This window comes from Myotis lucifugus, unplaced genomic scaffold (genome assembly GCF_000147115.1).
Source record: "Myotis lucifugus unplaced genomic scaffold, Myoluc2.0 scaffold_9, whole genome shotgun sequence".
In the NCBI taxonomy this organism is placed as follows: Eukaryota; Metazoa; Chordata; class Mammalia; order Chiroptera; family Vespertilionidae; genus Myotis; species Myotis lucifugus.
Genome location: NW_005871057.1, coordinates 5057399 through 5080379, shown reverse-complemented (window position 1 = coordinate 5080379; position 22981 = coordinate 5057399). Strand labels below are relative to the sequence as shown.

The window sequence follows — 22981 nt, the reverse complement described above, 5'->3', positions numbered from 1 at the left end:
TCAAAGGCTGTTAAATTGCATTGTTTACCCATATCTTCAGAAAAAAAATCACTCCTACTGTCATGATAAACAACCTACTTCCCTATTTATAATGGTCTGGCCCTCTAGCAACTTCAGTGCGAAATTATAGCTAATTTGCCTACAAACGTCAGGTGGTCATAATAATCTGGCCACTCAGTGTATACACCTTCTTGAAGCTTGTTTCTATTTAAGCTTTGTCATCTCAAAGGGATCTATAGCAACAGTTTAATTTTATAATTATCTATCACCTGTCATCTCCACATTTTTTAAAAATATATTTTTATTGATTTCAGAGAGGAAGAGAGAGATAGAAACATCAATAATGAGATAAAATCATTGATTGACTGCCTCCTGCACGCCCCCTACTGGGGATCGAGCATGCAACCCAAAGATCTTTCAGTCCGCAGCCCAATGCTCTATCCACTGAGCCAAACCAGCTAGGGCCATCTCCACATTATTAAATTGCATGGTGTTTATTTAAAGGTGACTTGGCTAAGTATCTTAATGTTTAAAAAATGACTTGGTCATTTATTTGTCCAAATGAAAATTATGAATGACCATTTATTTAGGATTTTATTAATTATACTTTGTTATTGGGTTGGAGGTAAGATTTAATAACTTTGTTGGAATCTGAGTTTCTAAAACTCATTTATCAGCGCAGGAGTTCAAATGTAAGTTTAGGATTAATGGCATACATTAATTATGCAGGCAAAGGGTTTTGTAGGTTATAATATCGAAGTGGAGAGGAATTATGTATCACTTAGAAAGTGATTTTCTAAATTTCAGCCTGGAAGTCTCTTGAATTTAATGAAAGTTATATTCCCTAGAGAAAAAAAGATGGAACTACTAGATTTGATATAAAATATTCACAGAATTTTTTATTGACTTATTAGCATTATCAGAGCATATAATGGATCAAAATTAAACTGTATCTTTCAGGCTAATTCAGGAAGAAAAAGAATCTACAGAGTTACGTGCTGAAGAAATTGAGAATAGAGTAGCAAGTGTGAGCCTGGAAGGCCTGAATTTAGCGCGAGTCCACCCAGGGACCTCCATCACTGCCTCCGTTACAGCTTCTTCACTGGCCAGCTCATCGCCCCCCAGTGGACATTCAACGCCAAAGCTCACACCGCGAAGTCCTGCCAGGGAAATGGATCGGATGGGAGTCATGACACTGGTATGCTGATGCGTCCAGAGACCCTTTGCTGCCACTAGGATTTATGATACATTAGTTGATACTGATTGGGTGTTTCCTCTAGTCTAAGGGCTTTCTGTGTATTTTATTATTTCTTCTTTTTACAACAACCTATGTGGTAGGTACAGTTATTAATCCCATTATGAGATGAGGATATGTAATCGACATAGGTGTAACTTTCCCTAGGTTATATAATAAGTAAATGGAAGAGGTTAATTAAAAGGCAAATAGGTAAAATAATAGTTGATACACCGTAAAATCCAGCACAAACGTAATAAATGGAGGATAAATTAATCATACTACAGAAAAATCTGAAATGTATATTGTGTTTCTGGTAAGAAGGTTGTGAAGCATCTATAAAAGTTCACAATGGCTGTGCGTGTGTGTGTGTGTGTGTGTGTGTGTGTGTGTGTGTAATATATTGCCAAGATGTTTAATTCACTTTCTAATGACATTTTAAAATAAATATGTTGCAATCATTTGTGATGTGGCTAGTAAATTATATAGATAAAAACTACCTTATAAATAATTGATTTTTAAGTTTTTATTTTACCTTGATGAAATTTCTGTTATGTATATAAATGTAGGTATCTCTTTCTTTGATTATGCAATTGAGAACTTAAAGAGAAAACTATTTATATGGTGAGGCAATATGGCCCACAGCAAACTTTGTAGTTATGGGACTCCCGTGCAATAAAATCTATATAAGAGAAATGGTGAATTTTTTTTAAAAAAAAAGGAAACATTTATCTCTTTAAGACATTAAGCCAGTGAGTCCTCTAGTCTCTGCTGACTTCCACACCTAATATTAAAAATAGAAGCACAGACAATAGCCACTCAGAAAAAAGACCAACTAATCAGAACCAACTCCAACCAGATACAGAGCAAACTTTTAGCAGATGTACTAAATATACTAAGGCAATAACTGAGATACATTATGATCTACTTATTTTAGAAATCTAGACATCCCTCTGATTTTATTAACTAAAATGATATTGTCTCTGGCTGAGTTTCTGCCTGTTTAGTACATGCTACATATTGATGACCTACTTGTTAACTACAGCTAAGTAAGAATCTTGGTCCATAGAGAATAATGTATTCAGCATTCAAGGCAAGGAAACTGGTTGTTTCTGTACTACTATTATTTACTTACATTTTTACAACATAGTATTTTGAATTTTTAAGTATTTTCATGAACACTAGCATTATAACCCTTGATAGTGTTATTATTTTATAGTAATAAGATAAAATATTTTTAATATTTAGATGTGGCATTTGTGTGACAAGGGTACCAGTGCTCTTAGGAATTTTCTTGAGTAGTCATTTATAAATAAATCAGTGGTAAATGAACATTATCACACTATAATTTCAGTACTTGAAATTACTTAGAACATTTTCTGAGGGTTAACAAGTATTTAAAATGTTGAATATCTGGCCCAGATAAACAAGAAATGAAATCCAGAAAATCTCTATTACCTAATGAAACATTGTCATCAAATAACAATAGTGAAACAGATTTTCTTTCACATGTAGAAAATAGTGAAGGAAAAATAATATTGTTGGGTATAATTTATATTTGAATATTCAAAGAAACATTAGAAATTTTAGGGACAGAAAATATAGATTGCAAAGACATTGTAATTGTTTGGATTGTCTATGTTTATATGTTTTGCAATCATGTTTATTGTTGTGTTGCATTTATTTTTATTAGTGTATCCACTTTTACCTCACCATGAATACATAAGCATAAATAACATGTTAGCAATATCTAATTAGAACACTGGATGGGGTAAACCTACCCATTTTCTAATAACTACTAAAATGTAAAGTATAATGGAATAGTTTAACAAAAATTATTTTATTTTCATAACAAAAAGCAATAAAGATATTAAGTAACTAAGGTTCATATGGAATCATAAAGAATTAGCTTTATAAAATATTCTGTAAAAGAGTGTTGACAAGAAAATAGCAGCTCCAGAAACATGTTATACTGAGGGCTGAGCTTGTGGCACTTGGGAATGGGGGATGCGTTAGAGTCCAGGAAGATTGAGATCCCCAGGAACAGCCCACCTGCCCAAAGGAGGCCCAAGGCTCTGCACAGCGGGGGCAAAAGGCAGTGTTTGTAAACTCCATATATATGCATTGAATATGCACAATCTTTTCATGGCCATTTATATTTTACGGGGAGGATTTAGTTCCATTTTTATTTCTGGCTAGCTCGCTCTATTTGTGCTTTATGCTTCCTAGGGCCCATGTCTCCTATCTGATGCCTGTGCACAGGTGACATGCCCCACCCATGCCACCCAGGAAGTTCCCTCTCTAAAGTGACTCCCAAGAGGAGTGCTCTTATAATGATTGTAACAAGTAAATGTAAACACACTTATCTAGGGGAAAATGGAATAAAAAAACAAAGTCAAATTATAGATACTATTTAAATTTGTAACATGGTTAAGTGATAATCATTAACTAGTTGTGTTTTATGTTGCTTTTATTGCTGCCAATCACAGCCAAGTGATCTAAGGAAACACCGGAGAAAGGTACTGTAAATACCTTTTATATGACTACGAGTTAAATATTGTTTTTTTTCCTATGGGAGCTTTAAAATTATATTCCCTGTAGTTTAAATACTGTAGTAACATACAAAAGAAATATCAAAAGTATTTAAGCATTATTGAATTCTTTAAATATGACCATAAGAGCAAATGTTTTAAAAGAAAAAAATTTCTTTCATGCTTTTTTGGGTCAATGATTAGATTACGGGGACTAAGTATCCTGATTGGCTTCTTTCATTTAGTCATATGCATTTCATGTTCTCCTATGTCTTTTCATGCCTTGACAGCTCATTTCTTTTTAGTGCTGACTAATATTCCAGTTTATTTATCCATTTACCTATTGAAGGACATCTTGGTTGCTTCCCTATATAATAAAGTTTTGGCAACCCTATATAATAAAGAGGTAACATGCAAATTAACCCTTGTGCCCTCACAAGATGGCTGCCTACAACCAGGCTGGCAGGGAGGTTAGTGAGGGACGACCAAATGACTGAACAGCAGGCTATATAATAAAGACCTGCTAAATAAAGAGAGCTGCTAAATAATAGAAGGTCATTTAACATGTAGTTAATAAAGCCACCTATGTTTACTGATTAGCTTGAGATTGTACAAAAAATAAGGGAGAAGATCATTTGGAACAAAAATGATCTTACTTCTACAGAAGATTTAGAGCACTGCTGGTACAAAAATTATCTAGTTTACTATCTCTACTAGAACAATAGTAAATGTAGGTCTCACTATTATTCAGGTATAGTGAGGCCAACAGGTCAGGAGGCAACTGCAATGAAAAGATAACTTGTTAAATTTTCCAAGAGGATGGGCTCACCCGGGGATGTAGGGCCACAGGGAAGCCAGTTTGGTCAGGAGACAGAGAGTGTGGGAAAGCATGGGCAGGAGACTTTATTCTGGTTTCTGTGGGAAAGACAAGGCGAGGTAAGGCATGCAGGGTTAGGGTTGGCTGTTTTGAATCATTTGGGTGGGCTCTAGGGAGGGGGGCTGTCTCTAGTTGTCTAATGCCTGACCTGGATGATTATGGCCGAGGAATATTGCTTCCAGGAGTGTACGAGCAGATAGATAAGATGGTATGGGATCCAGATCTGGATTGATTGATTGATTTTCATGTGGAAGGCCCACTCCGGGGAAGTGGTTTGCTTTCTCTAGGATTTAGCTGGCCCTGGGAGAGGCAGTCTCTCCTGGCTCAGGATGGCCCCAGGCGCCAGAGCATCAAGAATATAGAAAATATGCAAATATAGTTAATACACTGCTTTCCTGTTCAGAATGAAATCAAGAGCATAAATATTGAAGTAGGGAATAAAGTTATATTTTGACAACATGTGTTCTCACTTCAAAAATCCCCCACTGAAAAGAGGTCCCTGTTATGATAACCTGACTATGCATTTTTAGTAAATGTGCTCTAATTTCAATAAATTATTTATATTCTGGTATATTAAAATAGATTCCAAAATAGCTTTTTCATAGCCCCTGTGTTGTCGATGGGGTGCCCTCTGTGTCCCCACCTGCTGTTGCCAGTGGAAATGGAATTCTCTCAATGTCGAAAGGAAAGGAATTTCCTGAGACTTGCATGGAGGATGAGTGACGTTTATTTCTGTGGAATTAAAGCATCTAGGTTTCCAAGGTTCAATTTTTCTCTCCTGCCATGGAAAAAGTCTAATCTTGTTCTCAGTGGGACTAAGATTAAAGCCACGGCCCAGAGTTTCTGCTCCATATTAAAGCACAGTCCAGTCCAGGACCTGGCTAACTCAGCTTGTGTTCCCAGCCGCATTCCATTGCATGTGGGGTCCACGTGGCTATGGGCCATGGTGCTGCTTAAGGACACATGGCAGGCGAGCACACAGGTGAGTGTGGGTCACCTAGTGAGAGCTCAATCGCTGGCAAGAGGACAACAGAGAGAGGATTATAACTGGGAGCTTAGCCAATTAACCCTTCAGAATTTCATGTGGTTGCAGTGCCTCCACCTCCTAGCCAATTATTTTTCTCAGGTTAGATAGGCAGGCAAGCTAAGTCACACTGACTTCACTGCACAAGCACCCATCTCCCCCTTTGTTGGGTCCCTTCCTCCAGTGAACTGCAGGGAATGGGCAGGTGGTTCCCTGGGGAGTGTGAAGTTGCAGCTTCCTGGTGAAGCTGCCCAGGTGATCATGCTTATAATGTTTGGCCTCCCCTTTGCTCCTTTCCTATTATTAATATTGACTAGCTAATTATGACTATAACACCTGCATATTGATCTTTGATATTTATTTACTGTTAAATATTTTTGTAGCAGGTCCATATTTACTTTAACTGGAATGTCTACTACACTTTTAAAGAGTTATTAAATTAACACTCTTTAATAATGTGAATTTATATATGTAAAACCTATATGCCCCAAGTTTTTTGGATTGTTTTTGTGTTAGATTTCCTCAGATAGCCTTGCCTTGATGATTCTCCATTTTTATTCATTTCAGTTGAAATTTAACAAGAGTTCATCTGAATATATTGTTTTTACTTGTAGATTGCAGTGGTGGAAGAAGATGGTCGGGAGGATAAAGCAACAATTAAATGTGAAACTTCCCCTCCCCCGACCCCTAGGACCATCAGGATGACTCACACCCTCCCTTCTTCCTACCACAATGAGGCCAGAAGGTAGGACTCTCCCAGCACAGGACACAGTGCCCGCGCTCCTCCTGAAAACATTCCTCTTCCTTTCAGTGTGGTCAAATAGACTGCTGAAAATTTTATATAACATATTTTATTTCAACTTGTGAAATAAATAGAAACAATATCACAATTTTCACAATATTTGTGAAAAGAACAAATTTCCATTCTGAGATCAAATTTTTAGTTTTAAAATTGACTTTACATTTGTGGTCCTGTTATTAGCCAATACTTATAAGAATAGCTCTTCTCTCTCAAATGTGGGATATAAAACTGAAACTAGTGAACACAAACAGCAGTGTGGTGGTTGCCAGAGGGAAGGGGATGAGGGGAAAGGGGGTCCTAATATACAGTGACAGGAGAAGATTTGATTTTGGGTTGTGGGCACACAGTGCAATATACAGATCTTGTAATATAGAAACGCACACCTGAAACTTATATGATCATGTTGACCAATGTCACCCCAATAAATTTAATAGAAGAAAAAAAGAATAGCTCTTCTGTTTTTGGTGTATATTTTCTTTTGAAATAAAATCAGGCTAGATGAAGAACTTATTAGGAATAGTAACAAAAACTACAGGGATTCTAGGATGTAGGGGCAGAAAACTTCCTACCTCTTTCCTTTTAGGTTTTTTGGCTGCTCTAAATCAAATTGACATTAGACAGATTAACAGGAAAAAACAACATATTTCACTCAGATGGGAGCCCCATAAAATTAGGAGATTCCCTGGCAGTCGGTCTTATATTGAGGCTTACATACTATCCTGAGCTAAGAAGAAGGGGTTAAGGGTCTGGAGCTTCAAAGGGGAGGAAGACAATTCATAGAAAAATGAGATCTTATGTTTGGTAAGTAAATGTTTGCCATGCTATGCAGATAAGTCCCTCTGATATAAAAAGTTTTCTCTCTTAATAGCTCTCTTCCTGGTACAGGCCCCTGACCTAATTTCTTTTGGGTAGTTAAAGGGGAGGTATAAAGCTTCTCTTGGGAGTACTGGACTCTGGCTGTCTTCAGCTTAAAATAATCCCCAGGCCAAAGTGGTACATCCCAAGGTGGCATATTCTGCTCCCATCAAGGACAGGACTATACATTTGGCTTGGAGTGTAGGAGTAATTAAGGTCTGAAAAGTCCATGATGGTGCCCCATTTCCCTTTAGCAGACTAGGCACACCACCCTTTGGGTGCTGCTGCTACTCAGGCAGAAAGTTCTTAGAAAGGAAAACACACACACATACACATTTACAAAATATTAAAGGAAAAGATAAGGTTATATCGGGAAATATACCACCTGTCATAATGACATTTCATATTGTCCTTTCCAACTACCTAAAAAGTTGCAAGCAGATCTATATAATAATTAATGACATAAATAAATCTAAGCATGCAATTTAATCTTAACTGTATATCCTTTTTCTGTCATCAATTGCAGCATCTCTAGATACATGATTGATATAAGTGAACATAACAATGATTAATACTTTAAGTAAGAATTTGCCTTCTAAATACTATGGGTTTTACAACAAATATTTTTGAAAACAGAGTTTTTTGTTCTGGCAAGCACTATTTCTGTTGTGCTTATTTTTTTTTTATTAAATATATTTTTTATTGATTTTTTTACAGGGAGGAAGGGAGAGGGATAGAGAGCTAGAAACATTGATGAGAGAGAAACATTCATCAGCTGCCTCCTGCATGCCCCCCACTGGGGATGTGCCCACAACCAAGGTACATGCCCTTGACCAGATTCGAACCTGGGACCCTTTAGTCCGCAGGCCGATGCTCTATCCACTGAGCCAAACCAGTTAGGGCTGTGCTTATTTTTAATTTCTAATGCTTCAAAAATAGATACTTCCTTCACTGTCCAAAAAAAAAAAAAAAGAATTATATTGTCACATAAGAAAAAAAAATAGTTTTTGAGTTTAAGGATTGTGAACTCAAATTAATTAAAATGAGTAAGTAACATTAAATAATTTATTATGTCTCATAGTAAAAAGAATGAGGGCAATATCTATTGAACCTCTCCTATTAATACAGTGTCAAGTACACTGACCAGGAATGGAACCTAAACCAACTGCTTGAAAGTCATTTCAGCTTATCATGTACATCAAAGAATACCTTAGGATTACAAGAAAAAGTATACAATGATCACTAGGGTATATGATTTGTTACTTCTGAATCCCAACCAGATGATTTTAAATTGAGTGAATTGGGTTCCAAAACTGAGAGAAAGAATGCTAGATGAAAATCCAAATGAAGCCATCCATTAGACTTCATTATTAGTTATATTTAAATTTCTTATCATAGGTTATTAGGTTTAAGATTTTAAAAGCACTCAGAGAAAAAAATAGGTAAAGGGTCAAGTGCTAAATAATAGAAGGTCATTTAACATGTAGTTAATAAAGCCACCTATGTTTACTGATTAGCTTGGGATTGTACAAAAAATAAGGGAGAAGATCATTTGAAACAAAAATAAATTTTTTAGAGAAAATTTGGAGGCTCAGGGCCCCAAAGATGTGAAACCATACTTCAGTTTGACTAAGAGGAAAGGCAAGCAGAAAGGGAGAAAACTTCAGAAGTCTACCTGTTTCTCCTTTCATACCTTTATAAAGGAAGCAAGTCTTGTGTGCGTTCCTTGTGGATGTTGCATTAAAATGAGCACTTGCCCTCCTTTGTGGTTTGCAGTAGTTTGGCTGCCTCCCTGGAGCCAGACAGCTTTGGGCTTGGCAGTGCCAACAGCAGCCAAGACTCTCTTCACAAGGCCCCCAAGAAGAAGGGAATCAAGTCTTCGATAGGACGTTTGTTTGGTAAAAAAGAAAAAGCCCGGCTGGGGCAGCTCCGTAAGTATGCGTGTCTGACTTTCCACTGCTCCTCGCTGCAGTCACTTCTGAGTGTCCACCTGTTTTTTTTTTATTTCATTTTATTTCTCAGTTTTCTCTTTTTTTTTCTTTTTCCTACCAATGAAAATGGAAGATAAGAAAGGATGGCACGGAAAGCAATGTGGTTGAGGAATGATAATGTCCAAGAACCAAGTCAAAATTTTGAATCATGCCCTAAGATTTGGAACTGTTACTTAAAGAGTTTATCTCATACGGGAAGAGAAATACAAATTAAGCTGAGAGTAGTTATGCTAGATGGTACGGAGGAATAAAATTGTCAAAATAAAACTATGATAATGTTCACTTGGTTCCATCAGGAATAATAAATGACAAGGAAGGAATTCTTAGTAATTCGTAGAGAAGAATATTTGTAAAGGGGTGCTATTTGCCTTATATAACAATTTGAAAGTCTAGGTTAATAAGGTAAACTTCAGATGTGGTAGATCAGTCAATGTGACGACACTGTTAGCCCCTAACCATGGAGGGACACATTTAGTATACTACATATAATGTATTTTTACAGATGTATTACTAGCAAAGGCAATATGTATATGGAAACCCCCATACATAAAAATATACAGCCTTTTATTTAAAACAAAACAAAACTATTCAGCATGTTTCTGGCCCAGGAATGTTTGCCTGCTATGTCCTATGTTTGTCCTATCCAAACAGCTACAAACAGGGGTTCTGAAACCCAAGATCCATGATTATGCATCAGTAATTAGAATCCTGACTGGCTTGATTTTTAATTTTTTCAGAAAGCATTAAGTTATTTTGAAACAAAACAAATTAAGCTGTGTTAAAAATAGCCATGTCAAACAAAGCTTGTTTGTTTCATTGACAAAGTTGTTCTGTAACAAAACAGGAAAGGTAGTGGACAAGATGTCAAAACGGGGTGTGGATGATGGAAAAATTATGTGGCAGTTATAATTGGTTGAGTAACACTGCTGTAATAGTGCCAATCAATAGAGTGATGCCACCTAGCTCAAGGTTTCTCATGGCTTGGTTATGACTCTCTCACTCTTCTTGTTCAGCACATCCCCTAATTGCTTGGACATAACATTTCAACAACACAGATATCTGATTTATGGATTATTAATATGGATATGAATCACAAATTTTAAGAAATAGACTTATTCCTAAATACTGTCTAAAATGTAAAATATGGAGGCTCATAAATATTTGATTCTAAACATTTTTCAAAAAAAATCAGAAATTTCATGTGACTCTAAAGTCAATATATTATTAGTCAATAAAGGTAGACCATATTAATAGACATAGCATTGGGACAAAAGAACACTTTTCTATTCTACTCCACTGTGGTAAGATCACAGCCAAGGAATAGTATCAATTTCTGTTTACTACACTTTTAGAGGCATAGCATAACCTTAAAGGAAGGTTAGAGGGGAGGATTAAGCTCATGTACAGGATTGAACTCACGTGAGAAATAGACAAATAGATGGGTATGTTTATTCTTCTTGCTGACCCAAAGGTATGGCTGATTGCAAATATTTGGAGAGCTCTTATGTGGAAGAGCTGTTGGCTTTTTCATTGCTAAATGGGGGTACAAAACTAGAACCAAAGTGTTAATCAAAGATTATCTTCATCTCAATGTAAAAAAGAAGTGTCAGAATTATATCCAAAGAGCTGACTTTTGAGGTAAGGCCTTCTTTGTTACTGAAAACTAGATAAATTATAAAGCAAAAGCTGAGTAAATAATAGGAAAATGTGTTGTGGAGGGGATCCAAGCATTAGAAAGATAGTTGGACTGGATGACTTCTAAAATCTACTTCCAATCTAGTAATACTGAATCTATGACACTCTAACATTTCAGCCTATGTCAAACAACTTTTTTTTTTACAAAATATATACTATCAATAGTTTACTATAAAATGCATGTGTATTTTTAAAATTGTAGACTTCAGAGTTAGACAATATCTAAGATCATGTAGTGGTCCACATTCTATAGTATGTAAAAACAGACGAGTTTAATAATGGTTAAGGGTATTAGTTCCCAGCTCTCACTACCTAGTCTAGTGCTCCAGACAATATACTCTTGAAACTGTTTTAATAAAAAATACCTCATTGAGCTCCTAGTCCCGTGGAACAAGTTTGGCAACTTAATGAAATTAAAGTTTATAACTTTTTGAGGATATTGCACATAAGTGCATAAAAATTAAAAAGTAATTCAAGGTAACAGTAAGAAAGACATCATAGAATACAGTATAAATTTTTTTATTAAAGATACAGACATAATGCAAGAAAGGAGTTTAGATTATTAATTTTCTCTCCCTAGATACATTTGATTCTACTAGGAAAATCTGAGTGAAATTTTTCTACAGAATTGGAAAGGTGTACAGCTAGAGTTTCAAATAGAACTGATGCCTGAGAAAGGGTATTGAAGTGACATGAAAGAAAAAAACTCTAAGGGAAGTGTGCTGGAAAAGAACTTGGGTCTTTTCTGTGGTTAGTCAGGAAGTGGGTTATTGGCTGGGGTCAGGAATGGGAAACCAAATTATCAAGCAAAGGAAATGGTTGGGCTAAAGATAAAGTAACTTAACTGTGGAGAGACTGGAAATGCAGAGCTCAAAAGGCAACAACTTGAAGCAGAGCCATGCACACAAATTAAATGATCTAAATTCCAGGGTCAAGTATCCAAGCAGAGGCTAGGGGTTAAGAGCAATCAAGTGCCTTGCTAAGAGGCAATTAACCTAAAGCTTATGAAAATGGTGATATCGTGTGAAGACAAGGTAGAGTGTTAAAGCATTTATTGCTTCTGGGGGAATCATCTGCTCCATAGGATCTTAACATTCATTGGTTTACTACCTGGGAAACACAGTTCTCCCAGGTCTGTAGAGAGCACTAATAATAATGACTACAAAGAAAAAAAGAACCGAACACAGTGAACAGTGAGGATAAAGACAAGAGGCCATTGACAGACATTGCAAGAGAAGGAACCATAATCAAGAACAAAAAGATCTTCAAGAATGGAGAATTGGATAAGTAGAACCCAATATAGCAAAGCTGTGAAAAATGAGTAAAAAGAACTCTGTCCCTCAGGGGAGCACGACCATGCCTTTCCCTTCCCTCTCTTCCTCCCCCAGGCTCCTTGCCTTTGCCTTTGTCTCTCCTATGCTCCAGAGGCCTTTCTTTGGCTTCTGTAACTTGTTTCCTGAGCCTGCTGGCTCACTTCTAAGATCTCTATAATTTTCTAAATAAACTTTATCTTATAATCTATACTAATAACATGGTAATATGCTAATTAGACCAGATGTCTTCCGGACAACCATCCGGATGTCCTTCCTGACAAAGCCATGCCCGGCAACTCCGCCTGCCAGCAGTCCCTGGGGCGCCAGTGGCTGCTGCTGCGGCCCGGGAGAGGGAGAAGCCGCCCACCCATGGTCCCCTGTGGCTGCAGCCAGCCCAGGCGAAGCCAGCCTGGGTCCTGGGTGCCTGCGGCCAGCTGGAGGAGGGAATCCTGGGTCCCAGGTGTGGGGCCAAGACAGAGGCGGTTAGGGGTGACCAGGCGGCAGGCAAGTGGTTAGGGGCAATCAGGCCAGCAGGGAAACAGTGAGGGGCGATCAGGCAGGCAGGCAGAGGTGGTTAGGGGTGATTAGGCAGTCAGAGGTGATTAGAGGTGATCAGGCAGGTAGGCAGGCGAGTAGTTAGGAGCCAGCAGTCCCAGATTGCGAGAGGCATATCCAACTGCCGGTTTAGGCCAGATCCAGGGATCGGGCCTAAACTGGCAGTCGGACATCCCCCATGGGGTCCCGGGTTGGAGAGGGACTCCCCTCCTGTGCATGAATTTTGTGAACCAGGCCTCTAGTTTGAAAATAAAAGAGGAAAATATATTAATTTTGAACAGGGAGAATCCCCAATTAAAGACATATAAAATGGATATATTATTGATTTTTTAAACTACTTTTACAAATATCCTTTAAATGAATATGAAAAATAATACATTTCAGAGGTATTTTGCCTACTAAATTGCATATCCCTTTTATTTATAGCCATCTGCCAGATTGTATTAGAATTGTCTGAACTCATTGACCTGCTATAATCAGCATAATAAAGAAAATGATGTCATCATGACAAAAACAGACTCAAGATTGCACCAGCATTATTTAGCAAGCATCTTTCTACACATATAATTTGGGTGGCTGTGCTCATCTTTTCCAAAATATAAAAAATAAAAATTAGATTATTCCTAGATGCTATGGAACCAACAGATACAATATAAACTTCACAAAGTACCAGTTAGAGATGACTCATTCTCTGCATGGTGAAAGGGCCTTTTTTTTTTGAAGAAATCAGTATTTAGCTTCAACTGTGAACATTTTTTACACATTCTCTATGAGCCTGGCACTGTGTAGATGCCTCCTCTAGAGAGCTAACAGACATGGCAACAATTAAGTAACCATTTATCAATTCAAATGTGAATACAAACTAATAAAGAGAGGTCCAATAAAAGAAAGATGAAGCAACTGATCAGCAGCAGTTTATAGTCTTAATGTCTGTGGTTAGAGCTCCCCCCTTTTAATACAGGTACTTCTGCTGGAAAAAAAATGGAGAGACAGAAACCTTAAATTGCAGAATTGGGCCAGAGATTTCTCCGGACTTTTACCTCAAGGGCCATCATGAAATAAATTATTTTGAAGGGAATCTAAGGCTCAGGCAACATAGAGATATTTTCCTTCACCATCCAAATGAACAAATATCTCCATCTAGTATTACTCATAGATCTGGGCATAGGAGGGTCTTTCATTGAATTCCTCAGCCTGGGCCTTAGGCAGCTTCACACTTTGCAGCACCTTTGTTGAAATTCTCTAAGAGCTTCCCTCTGGTGCCTAGGAGAGGCTGGACTGGGATTGCTCGCTGGGCAGGGAACTTTCAGTGAAACTCTAGACCTGAGTGGGTCCAATTGCTGGGAGCATTGCAAGTTTCCGTTGTGTCTCAGACCTTAGGACCAGTATCATCTAATATAACTAAACCATGTGGACCAGGGTCCCTGTTTCTCCCCATCAGGGTGCTCTCTACTTCTCTACCCCATGCCTGGGGTTGACAAGATGTCCTGCTGAGCCCAGAGTCTTTTGCACTCTGTAGTTGTTCTGGACCAATGACCTCCCCTGGTTCCAGGAGGGTGCCCTCGCAAGTGAAACATTCACTTCTGCTGGCCAGAATGATATTATATAAGATTGAACCACTAAATTGTTGCTGCATTGATTTCGGGTTACTCAAAGTGTTTATATAGAAAATGGGCTGGAAAAAAATTGAATTGGGCCCCTCACACTCTAGGACAATTCCAAGACAATTCTCTAACAATTCCAAGTCCTCAAGGGCCTTGTAAAAGTATACCTGAGTGAAAAATAGCCCAGAAAACTTCAAGGATTTTGACTTGGGCTTTTGTATGTGCAACTACTAAACCACAGATAAGGTGATACACACTTTGTTATCTGAGTATCTACTGAATCACGAGATTCAAGCCTTCTATGACTAAATACCCTATGCCGTGAGATGGGTGGAGTTAATGTTCTCTCCACATTCCTAATGGATTTTCTAGAGGAAAAAGTCACCCACAAGCCAGTGTTTCTCATCAGGGGCACTCTTGTCATTTTCAGAAGGGCAAGCTAAAGTATTCTCTACTCATTGGTGTTTAGAATCTTTGTCCCCTATTTAATGAATATCAGCTGCACTTTGCAGTCATGGTGACATCTAAACATGTAGCCCCCTCTTTCCACCAACATAAGTGAATATTTACTCTCACTCTCTGGAGGACTGACACTTATCTCCAGTCCAAGAGCCAACAGATAGATAATGCAAACCGCAAATGTGAGTCACATATGTAATTTTTAATTTTTTAGTAGCAACATTAAGAAAAGTGAAAAGAGACAGGTGAGATGAATCTTAGTAATAAATTTTATTTAAACCACTGTAAGAATATGTTATGTTAACTGTAATCAAGAAAACATTATTAATTAGATATTGTATATATACTTTTGTACTAAGTTTTCAAAATCTTATACATATTTATAATGAAGTATTTAGTTTGGAATAGCCACAATTCAAGTGCTCAATAGCCACATATGACTAATGAATAAAAGTGGTATTAGATGAATAGATATTCCCAAAGTTCACTGCCATAGGAGCCTGCTGATGCCTGGGACAAAATGAGACTGACTTACCTTTACCAGTTAGGTAGCTGATCAGGTATGTAACAAGATGTACCTGGGATTTATGGGACAGCTGGGTCAAGTCTATGAAAGAATGTTCTTCTCACCTAGCAATAGTTTAACTGGGCTAAAAACGCGTGTATTTACCCTTTTGATCCTGCTTAAGGGTACCTTTCTACATGTGATGCATAAAAATAAACTTATCTACTATATTAAAGTGTCATTTTCTACAGGCATTTTTAAACTGGATGTGTCCACAAGTCTCTATTCAAAGGACCTTAGGTTTTGAAGTACTCAGTGTATTTCCAAACTCCTCATGCTTTTTATTTTTATAATTTTAATTATGAAAATCAAAATTTTCAACCTATTTTTTATAGATCTAGTTTGACTCTCAAAATCATTTTAGAGCTTTCTTTGTTTCTCTTCCAGAGTTTTCATTGTTAAAAATGTTCTTTTTCTATCATTGAAATCTAAGATTTTTAATAAAGTTAACATCAGAATTTAACTGTTATTCTTTGTTCTGAAGAATAAGAAGCCTAATTGATCCAACCACCTGGTGGCTGGAAATGTCTCGCTGTTTGGAATGGGTCTACCTCATCAATCTCTATGTCCCATCTGTACTGTGAAAATTTTGTAACTTTAAAAATGAATTAATCATTTACATTTAAAGAGTAGAATTTTATTGCTAATTGCAGATTGTGAATAATAATTTATGGATGTACAGTAAGGCAAGTATACCAATGAGAGAAATAAAAGGAAAATATTCATTCACTGTGCATAATGGAAAAATCCCATGATTCAAGATGATCCCCAAGAGTGCCTTAGTTAGGTTTGGGACAACTTCACAAATGACACCAAAAAATGAAAATCTCTCATAATAAAAAAAGTATTTAAGTATTAACTGCACATGTTCATATTTGAATAAAATAAATTTTGGTCCCCAAACTGAAGCTCTGCATAAGATCTAGATAGCAATAAATGTGTTTTCAATCAAATAGAAGTTTCTTATAGCATTCAGTAGCAGAGTTACTAGGCTATGAGAGTAACTTGTTATATCAGTGTTCCAAAATTAATAGTATCAAGTATTATAAATTATAAAAACAGCAACAACAAAATTTGTCTCTGGTTAAGACCTGCAAATGTTAAGTAAGGAAGTGTTCATTACAATGACAGGGAATAAATTTGTCTCTAATAGTTCTTACTGACATATTGGTAACATTTTTGTGTAGTCTTTGTAAGAGTTAATATTAACTTAAATCTTTGTACCTAATATTGAGCTTAATTGGAGTCTAAATCCCTTCCATATATATATATATAAACTATATATATATATATATATATATATATATATATATATATATATGATTTAGACTCCAGTTAAGTGTATGTGTGTGTATATATATATATATATATATATATATATATATACTAATAAAAGGATAATATGCTAATTAGACCAGGTTGACTGGCCATCTTCCGGATGTCTGACTTCCTTCTACACAAAGGCATGATAGTGGGGGCCGAGGCAGAGGCAGTTAGGGGTGATCAGGCTGGCAGGGGAGAGCAGTTGGGGGCGAGATCAGGCCAGCAGGGGAGGGCAGTTGAGGACAACCAGGCCAGCAGGGGAGGGCAGTTGGGGGCAAATAGGCTGGCAGGGGAGGGCCATTGGGGGTGACGAGGCCTGCAGAGGAGGGCTGTTGGAGGCAACCAGGCCAGCAGGGGAGGGACATTGGGGGATCGGGCCTAAACCGGCAGTTGGACATCCCCCAAGGGGTCCCGGATTAGAGAGGGTGCAGGCCAGGCTGAGGGACCACCATCCCCCCCATGCACAAATTTTGTGCACCGTGCCTCTAGTATACTAATAAAGGGTAATATGCAAATTAAACTGGACGTGTTCTGGATGTCCTTCCTAACAAAGCTGGGGGTGTGGCCTGCAAACCATCCCAGGCCCCTCACCCAGGCCGCCCCGCCCCAGCAGGAACCCCCACCCCAAATGAGGGCATGGCTGGCCTGCAAACTGGGCCAGGCCCCTCACCCAGGCTGGCCCCACCCCCCAGTGAGGACCCACCACCCAGATCTGGGGCCCCCTTCAGGGCATGCCAGCCAGCCCCCACCCATGCACCAGGCCTCTATCCTATATAACAAATTGGTATTATGCAAATTGACCCTAACAGCAGAACCACCAGAACGACCACTGAACCAGTCACTATGAGGTGCACTGACCACCTCTTGGTCCCTTTTCCCAGCTGGCAGGCTTTGATCACCTGATGGCCACCAGCTGCAGGGGCAGGCCGGCAAGAGGGCAGGAACAACCAACCTCTGGATATCTTCCCCCCACTGTCAGGCACCGATCACCCATGGCAAATGGGGAACCGGGGCTGGGTGGTGGCGGGGGGGACAAGGCCGGCTGCGGGCAGCTGGGGAAGATGGCCCTGATCGCAGGCCAGGCCTAGGGACCATACCTGCACAAGAATTTCATGCGCCAGGCCTCTAGTATATACAGTGGGGCCTTGACTTATGAGTTTAATTCGTTCTGAGACCGAGCTCATTAAGGAGCTCGTTAACTCAAATTACTCAATCAACTCAATGCAAAAAATCGGCCGAGAGACAGCTGTTATCTCAAAAAACTCGTTAGTCGGGACACTCGTAAGTCAAGGCCCCATTGTATATATTATCTTAAGTTTTACATATGTCTCCTTTCTCCCCAATTGACTGCCCCCAACCATTCTCACCCTGGGCAAGCCCCCACAGCCCTAGTGTCTGTGTCCATTGGTTATGCTAATATGCATGCATACAAGTCCTTTGGTTGCTCTCTAACCACCCCCCCTCCCCTGCCATTTGTCTATTTTTGTTCATCAAAGTATGTTGATCATTATATCCCACATATGAGTGAGATCATGTGATATTTATCTTTCTCCGACTGGCTTATTTTGCTTAGCATAGCATTTTTAGATTTTTCACACAGAATAAATATCAAAGAGAAAACAGAGCCCAGGATTAACTTATCATTTTTTATTGTAACAAATTCTGTATGAATTAATTACATGTTTAGGGATTCTGAATTAAATAATTATATTGGAAAATGTGTAATTCTGTGCTTGATGCTTTCCATATTTTTTTCCTTTCTCCTTTCATTCCAAGGTTACATATATTTTATATACTCCAAAGCCAATAAAATTGCCACTAACCCAAATAATTTTTTTATCTACTGGATAAAAAGAATCCTTTCAAAGGTCTTTTTGAAAATAGACTTAGAAGTTTTTCCAGGTATTATAAGATTTACAAAACAAAACATGCCAGAACATATGAAATTCTGGAAGTAAGGTTTATACCTGGTATAGGGATCATGCAGGTGAGCAAAAAAGGATTCCAGAAGCTAGAAATGAAAAGCTTTTAGAAATCAGGGAATGCCTCTCCATTCTCTTGTCTTGGAATTGAAGACATACACCTGAGTTTCTACTCACTGGACTATCAATTAACCCAATTATATAAGAAGTCTTTTAAAAGTTTTAAATGATGAAAAACTCAATACTCCACAAATATTTGCTCTTATTTTTTATTTTTAAAAAAGTAGAAAAAGAGATGACGAGACTTTCAAATTATATATCCATGTGTTTATCAGTGTATGGGCCACATGTTTTATGCTGCTCTGAGGTACCATTGAGTAGACTAACAGTAGGTACTATTTTTTTTTTCATTCTCTCAGTGTATGTTTATGCATGTTGGTTTGGAAATATAAACACATTCAAAAAATGTGTGGGGGGCTGAGGAGGAATGTGGTAGTAAACAGTTGCTCAAATACATTTTTAAGAACTTAATTGCAGAATTGACACAATATGTTTAACCTAATGTGAATAGTTCCTTCTTCACAGGAGGCTTCATGGAGACTGAAGCTGCGGCTCAGGAGTCCCTGGGGTTAGGCAAACTTGGAACTCAAGCCGAGAAGGATAGAAGACTGAAGAAAAAGTAGGTTTGGAGATTTTTTCCCTCCTTTTTTAAACTTTAATTTACACTTTGTCATTGCTTATAGGGAATTTAGAAAGAGACTAGTTGGAAGAAAACAACCGACTGAGGCAGATATTGCTCTGGTATTTCCTAAAAGTATTCAGTGCTCGAGTTTTCTTGTTATAATAGGCTAGAGTTTGAAATAACATTTCTCTAAATATAGTTATTTCAAAACACAAGTATATTAACATCTTTAAATGCAGCCTTACAAATAGTGTCATAGTCTGATGTGACATTCAGTACTGTACTGTATTAGTATGACAAAATGAGAGAGTATGCCATTCATCTTTGTGTTTCTTCTCAGGACAAAGTATCTCCTCTTAAAATGGAATATTGAAAAGGAGAAATTCCTCTGAGTGATTGAATATAAACTAATTTTAGACTCACAGCAGATTGTTTTGCATCTGTCAGGAAACTGATAGTGTATCTTTTCATTCACATATAATATGGAACATTTAAGTAACTTACAGAATTGGCAAATTTTGAGTCCCACCAGCTATTGGAAAGCAAGTGGATCCATAAATAACATTTTTTGAATACATAATCACATTTTCAGTGAGGAAATAGCACCTTTAGAATATATTTTTAAAAGCTAAAGAATTTCTCTTTATTCCAGAATCTATTGGGTGGTTACTCCGCAACTGTTCATGGCTCTAGTCATCATTGTAGCAGAGATTCTAACATAGATGCTCTCATGGTTATAGCATTCAGACTAATCAGCTTCTTATGTTGCCAGCTCACTTGCATTGCAGATGTTTACTAATAAGGAGGAAATATGTACTTACAAGTTGCAGAACGACTCACTAGCCAAGTTGTTTCATTAATTTGCTACTTATGAAAATTAGGTATTTATCCAAATTAAGTAGAAATACTGTGCAGAAAATAAAAGTAACATTGAAAACATTTTTAAAATACAATGAAATGTTCAGTGGCATTCCGTACTAGCAAACATTTTCTTTAGTTAATTATACCTCAAAATGTATATTTAAACATTACCATAATATGCTTGAAATCTCTTAATTTTATTTATTCCTATCAAGGATTGTTATATTCAATTTTATGGTTATATATTGAGAGAGAGAAATTAAAAATCTTCTTTGATAGATTCTTTAAAATTTATTTCAAGTCTAAAGGATTTTTAATTTTATTCTCTGAAAATTACTTTACATCTAACGGAATAAGAAGAGTCAAAACCCAGTCTAATAGACTTCGCTTACTTCTCTTAAAAGTTATTTTTTTGCCCTAGCCAGTTTTGCTCAGTGGATAGAGCATCGGCCTGTGGACCTAAGGGTCCCAGGTTTGATTCCAGTCAGGGGCACATGCCTGGGTTTTGGTCTCGGTCCAACATGTAGGAAGCAGCCAATCAATGATTCCCTCTCATCATTGGTGTTTCTATCTCTCTCTTCCTCTCCCTTCCTCTCTGAAATCAATGAAGGTATATTTTTTATTTTTCCCTCAATGAAATATTTACATACAATGGCAACCGGGCCACCTTTCACATTGCATACAAGGTTGATATTGAGGCATGCTTTACATAGTTCATTTTTTTTTATGGGACCAAATTAAATGTCTCTTTTGATGGCTGCTAAAGTTAAATATCCCAATTATACAATGATCTTAAAATATTTATTATTATTAGCTATTATTAACTTTAAATACTGTTGGATTGATTAGATATTAATGTTATGGAATTATTTTTCAAATCCTACGTAACCTCATAGGCAGAAACTGATTTTAGTTCTGGATTGAGTTTGAAAATATTACTATGCTTGACTTTTGAGTTTATTTTGCAATATGTTTAGGCAAAATATGATTTTAAAATATATTAAATAGAATACTTGTCACTAATATAAGAATAATATGAAAGCATTATTTAATATAATACAAAGTAACATTTATTAGTTAATTATTTTCTATAGAATAATAGTACTTGGATTAAAGTGAATCCAACGAAGTTAATTAATGGAAGCAAGTATTTCTTTTATTATTGTTTATCCCATAGTAAGAACCCTCTGACCATAAATATATAACAAGGATGTGTGAGATGTATATATAGTGCTAACACTTATTCAGGACTTGCATTACGTTATACTGTGGTTTCTGGGTTACTAAAAGGTGAAGTGTTTTCATGTGATGAGTTATATAAGATAGACAAGATAAATTATCCTTAAGTTTTCTAAAGTATTTAAAATTTTATTGAAACAATTCCATTTTTTCTTTTTTCTAAAGATACACTGTCCTCTTTAAATGTGTTTCTAGGAATACAATTTTCTGTGTTAAATTTTCATGTGCATTAATCTTCTTTCAGGATGGAAAATAAGTCAAGTACATTTTATTAGAAAGATAAACAAAACCATAAAATGGAACAACTTCTTTCAAAAAGTTGAACACTATGAGTTGTGCATTTTAGTTGCTATGACCATGGTTTCCTACCATTTTTTTTTATTCTAGTCTTTGGCCAAAAAGTAATGTTTCTAGAACAAAGTACTTTGATCAATATTCACTGTCCCAAAGTTGACATCAGAGATTCATTAGTCGCTGAAGGAATTGGCAGACCTGGAGAAAATTTTTATTTTTAACTTTCCTAAGACGTCAGGTATTTAAAATGGACAATCTGTGATTCTTAATTTAATTGGGAATAATTTTCTTTAAAGATGTTAGTTATGGCACATTTTTAAAAACCATACGTTCATAGAGCAATATTCAAGACATTCTGAATTTTTGCAAAGTTCAGAAATTTGTAATGTTGCCAGTCCCAAAAGAAAAGTCTAATTTGAGGTACATTTACCATCCAGCAAACTGAGCACACAAGATTTAGAACCAGCTTACTAGATCTGTGTTCCTACTTTATTATAGTTTAACTTTTCTTTCTGGTACAGGCATTTGTTTTTCTTATGTTTCTAGCTGTTGTCCTATGATGAGAAATAGAAAATCAACAATACTGGATCTGCTAAAGCACCCACTATTCAAAAACATCTTATCAACCTTCACCTTTCTGAGCTGGGTATGATCACACAGGTGCTATTCTTTCATCAGAACATCTAACCTAGCCTAAGTCAATCTATTATTATTCTTAAGGTTCACATTTACTATGCCTTATTTCTGCTATACTTTCCTTTAAAACTTAAATTCCTTAATTTTTTCCAACAGGTTTGTGTAGAGTGCTGCTAATACCAATAATAATTGTGTCAAACTGACAGTTCAGCTTTGGGTATTTTACATTAATTTTTCTGGCCTTCACCCTTAAAACTTGTCCAATTTTTCTGTAGCCCACATGGTATAGCTCCTAATCTTTAAGGATTTAGTCACTTATTATTCTTATTATAGATCTTGGTATTAAAAATATGATTTCTCACAATTTTCTTGATGTCAAGTCCCTCTGGAGGGTCACTACTCTCTGAGATCTTGTCCATCAGCTTCAGTTTGATTTAATTGGACTACAAGCACTTTTCTGATTAACACAAACTAAGCATCTCTATTTCTGAGGCTCACATTACAAACAACTGGACCTAA

At 36.9% G+C, this 22981-nt stretch overlaps 1 protein-coding gene across 8 annotated transcripts in view; it reads left to right on the top strand.

Moving 5' to 3' along the window:
- Positions 1–22981, top strand: part of PPFIA2 (PTPRF interacting protein alpha 2) — a 460535-nt gene that overhangs the window by 381482 nt on the left and 56072 nt on the right. For all 8 annotated transcript variants that reach the window (XM_006083971.3, XM_014451455.2, XM_006083973.3 and 5 more), the window contains 5 exons: positions 961–1198; positions 3724–3753; positions 6281–6411; positions 9100–9254; positions 19336–19429. In XM_006083971.3, coding sequence (XP_006084033.1) covers positions 961–1198; positions 3724–3753; positions 6281–6411; positions 9100–9254; positions 19336–19429 — 648 coding nt within the window. The remainder of the gene's footprint in view (positions 1–960; positions 1199–3723; positions 3754–6280; positions 6412–9099; positions 9255–19335; positions 19430–22981) is intronic.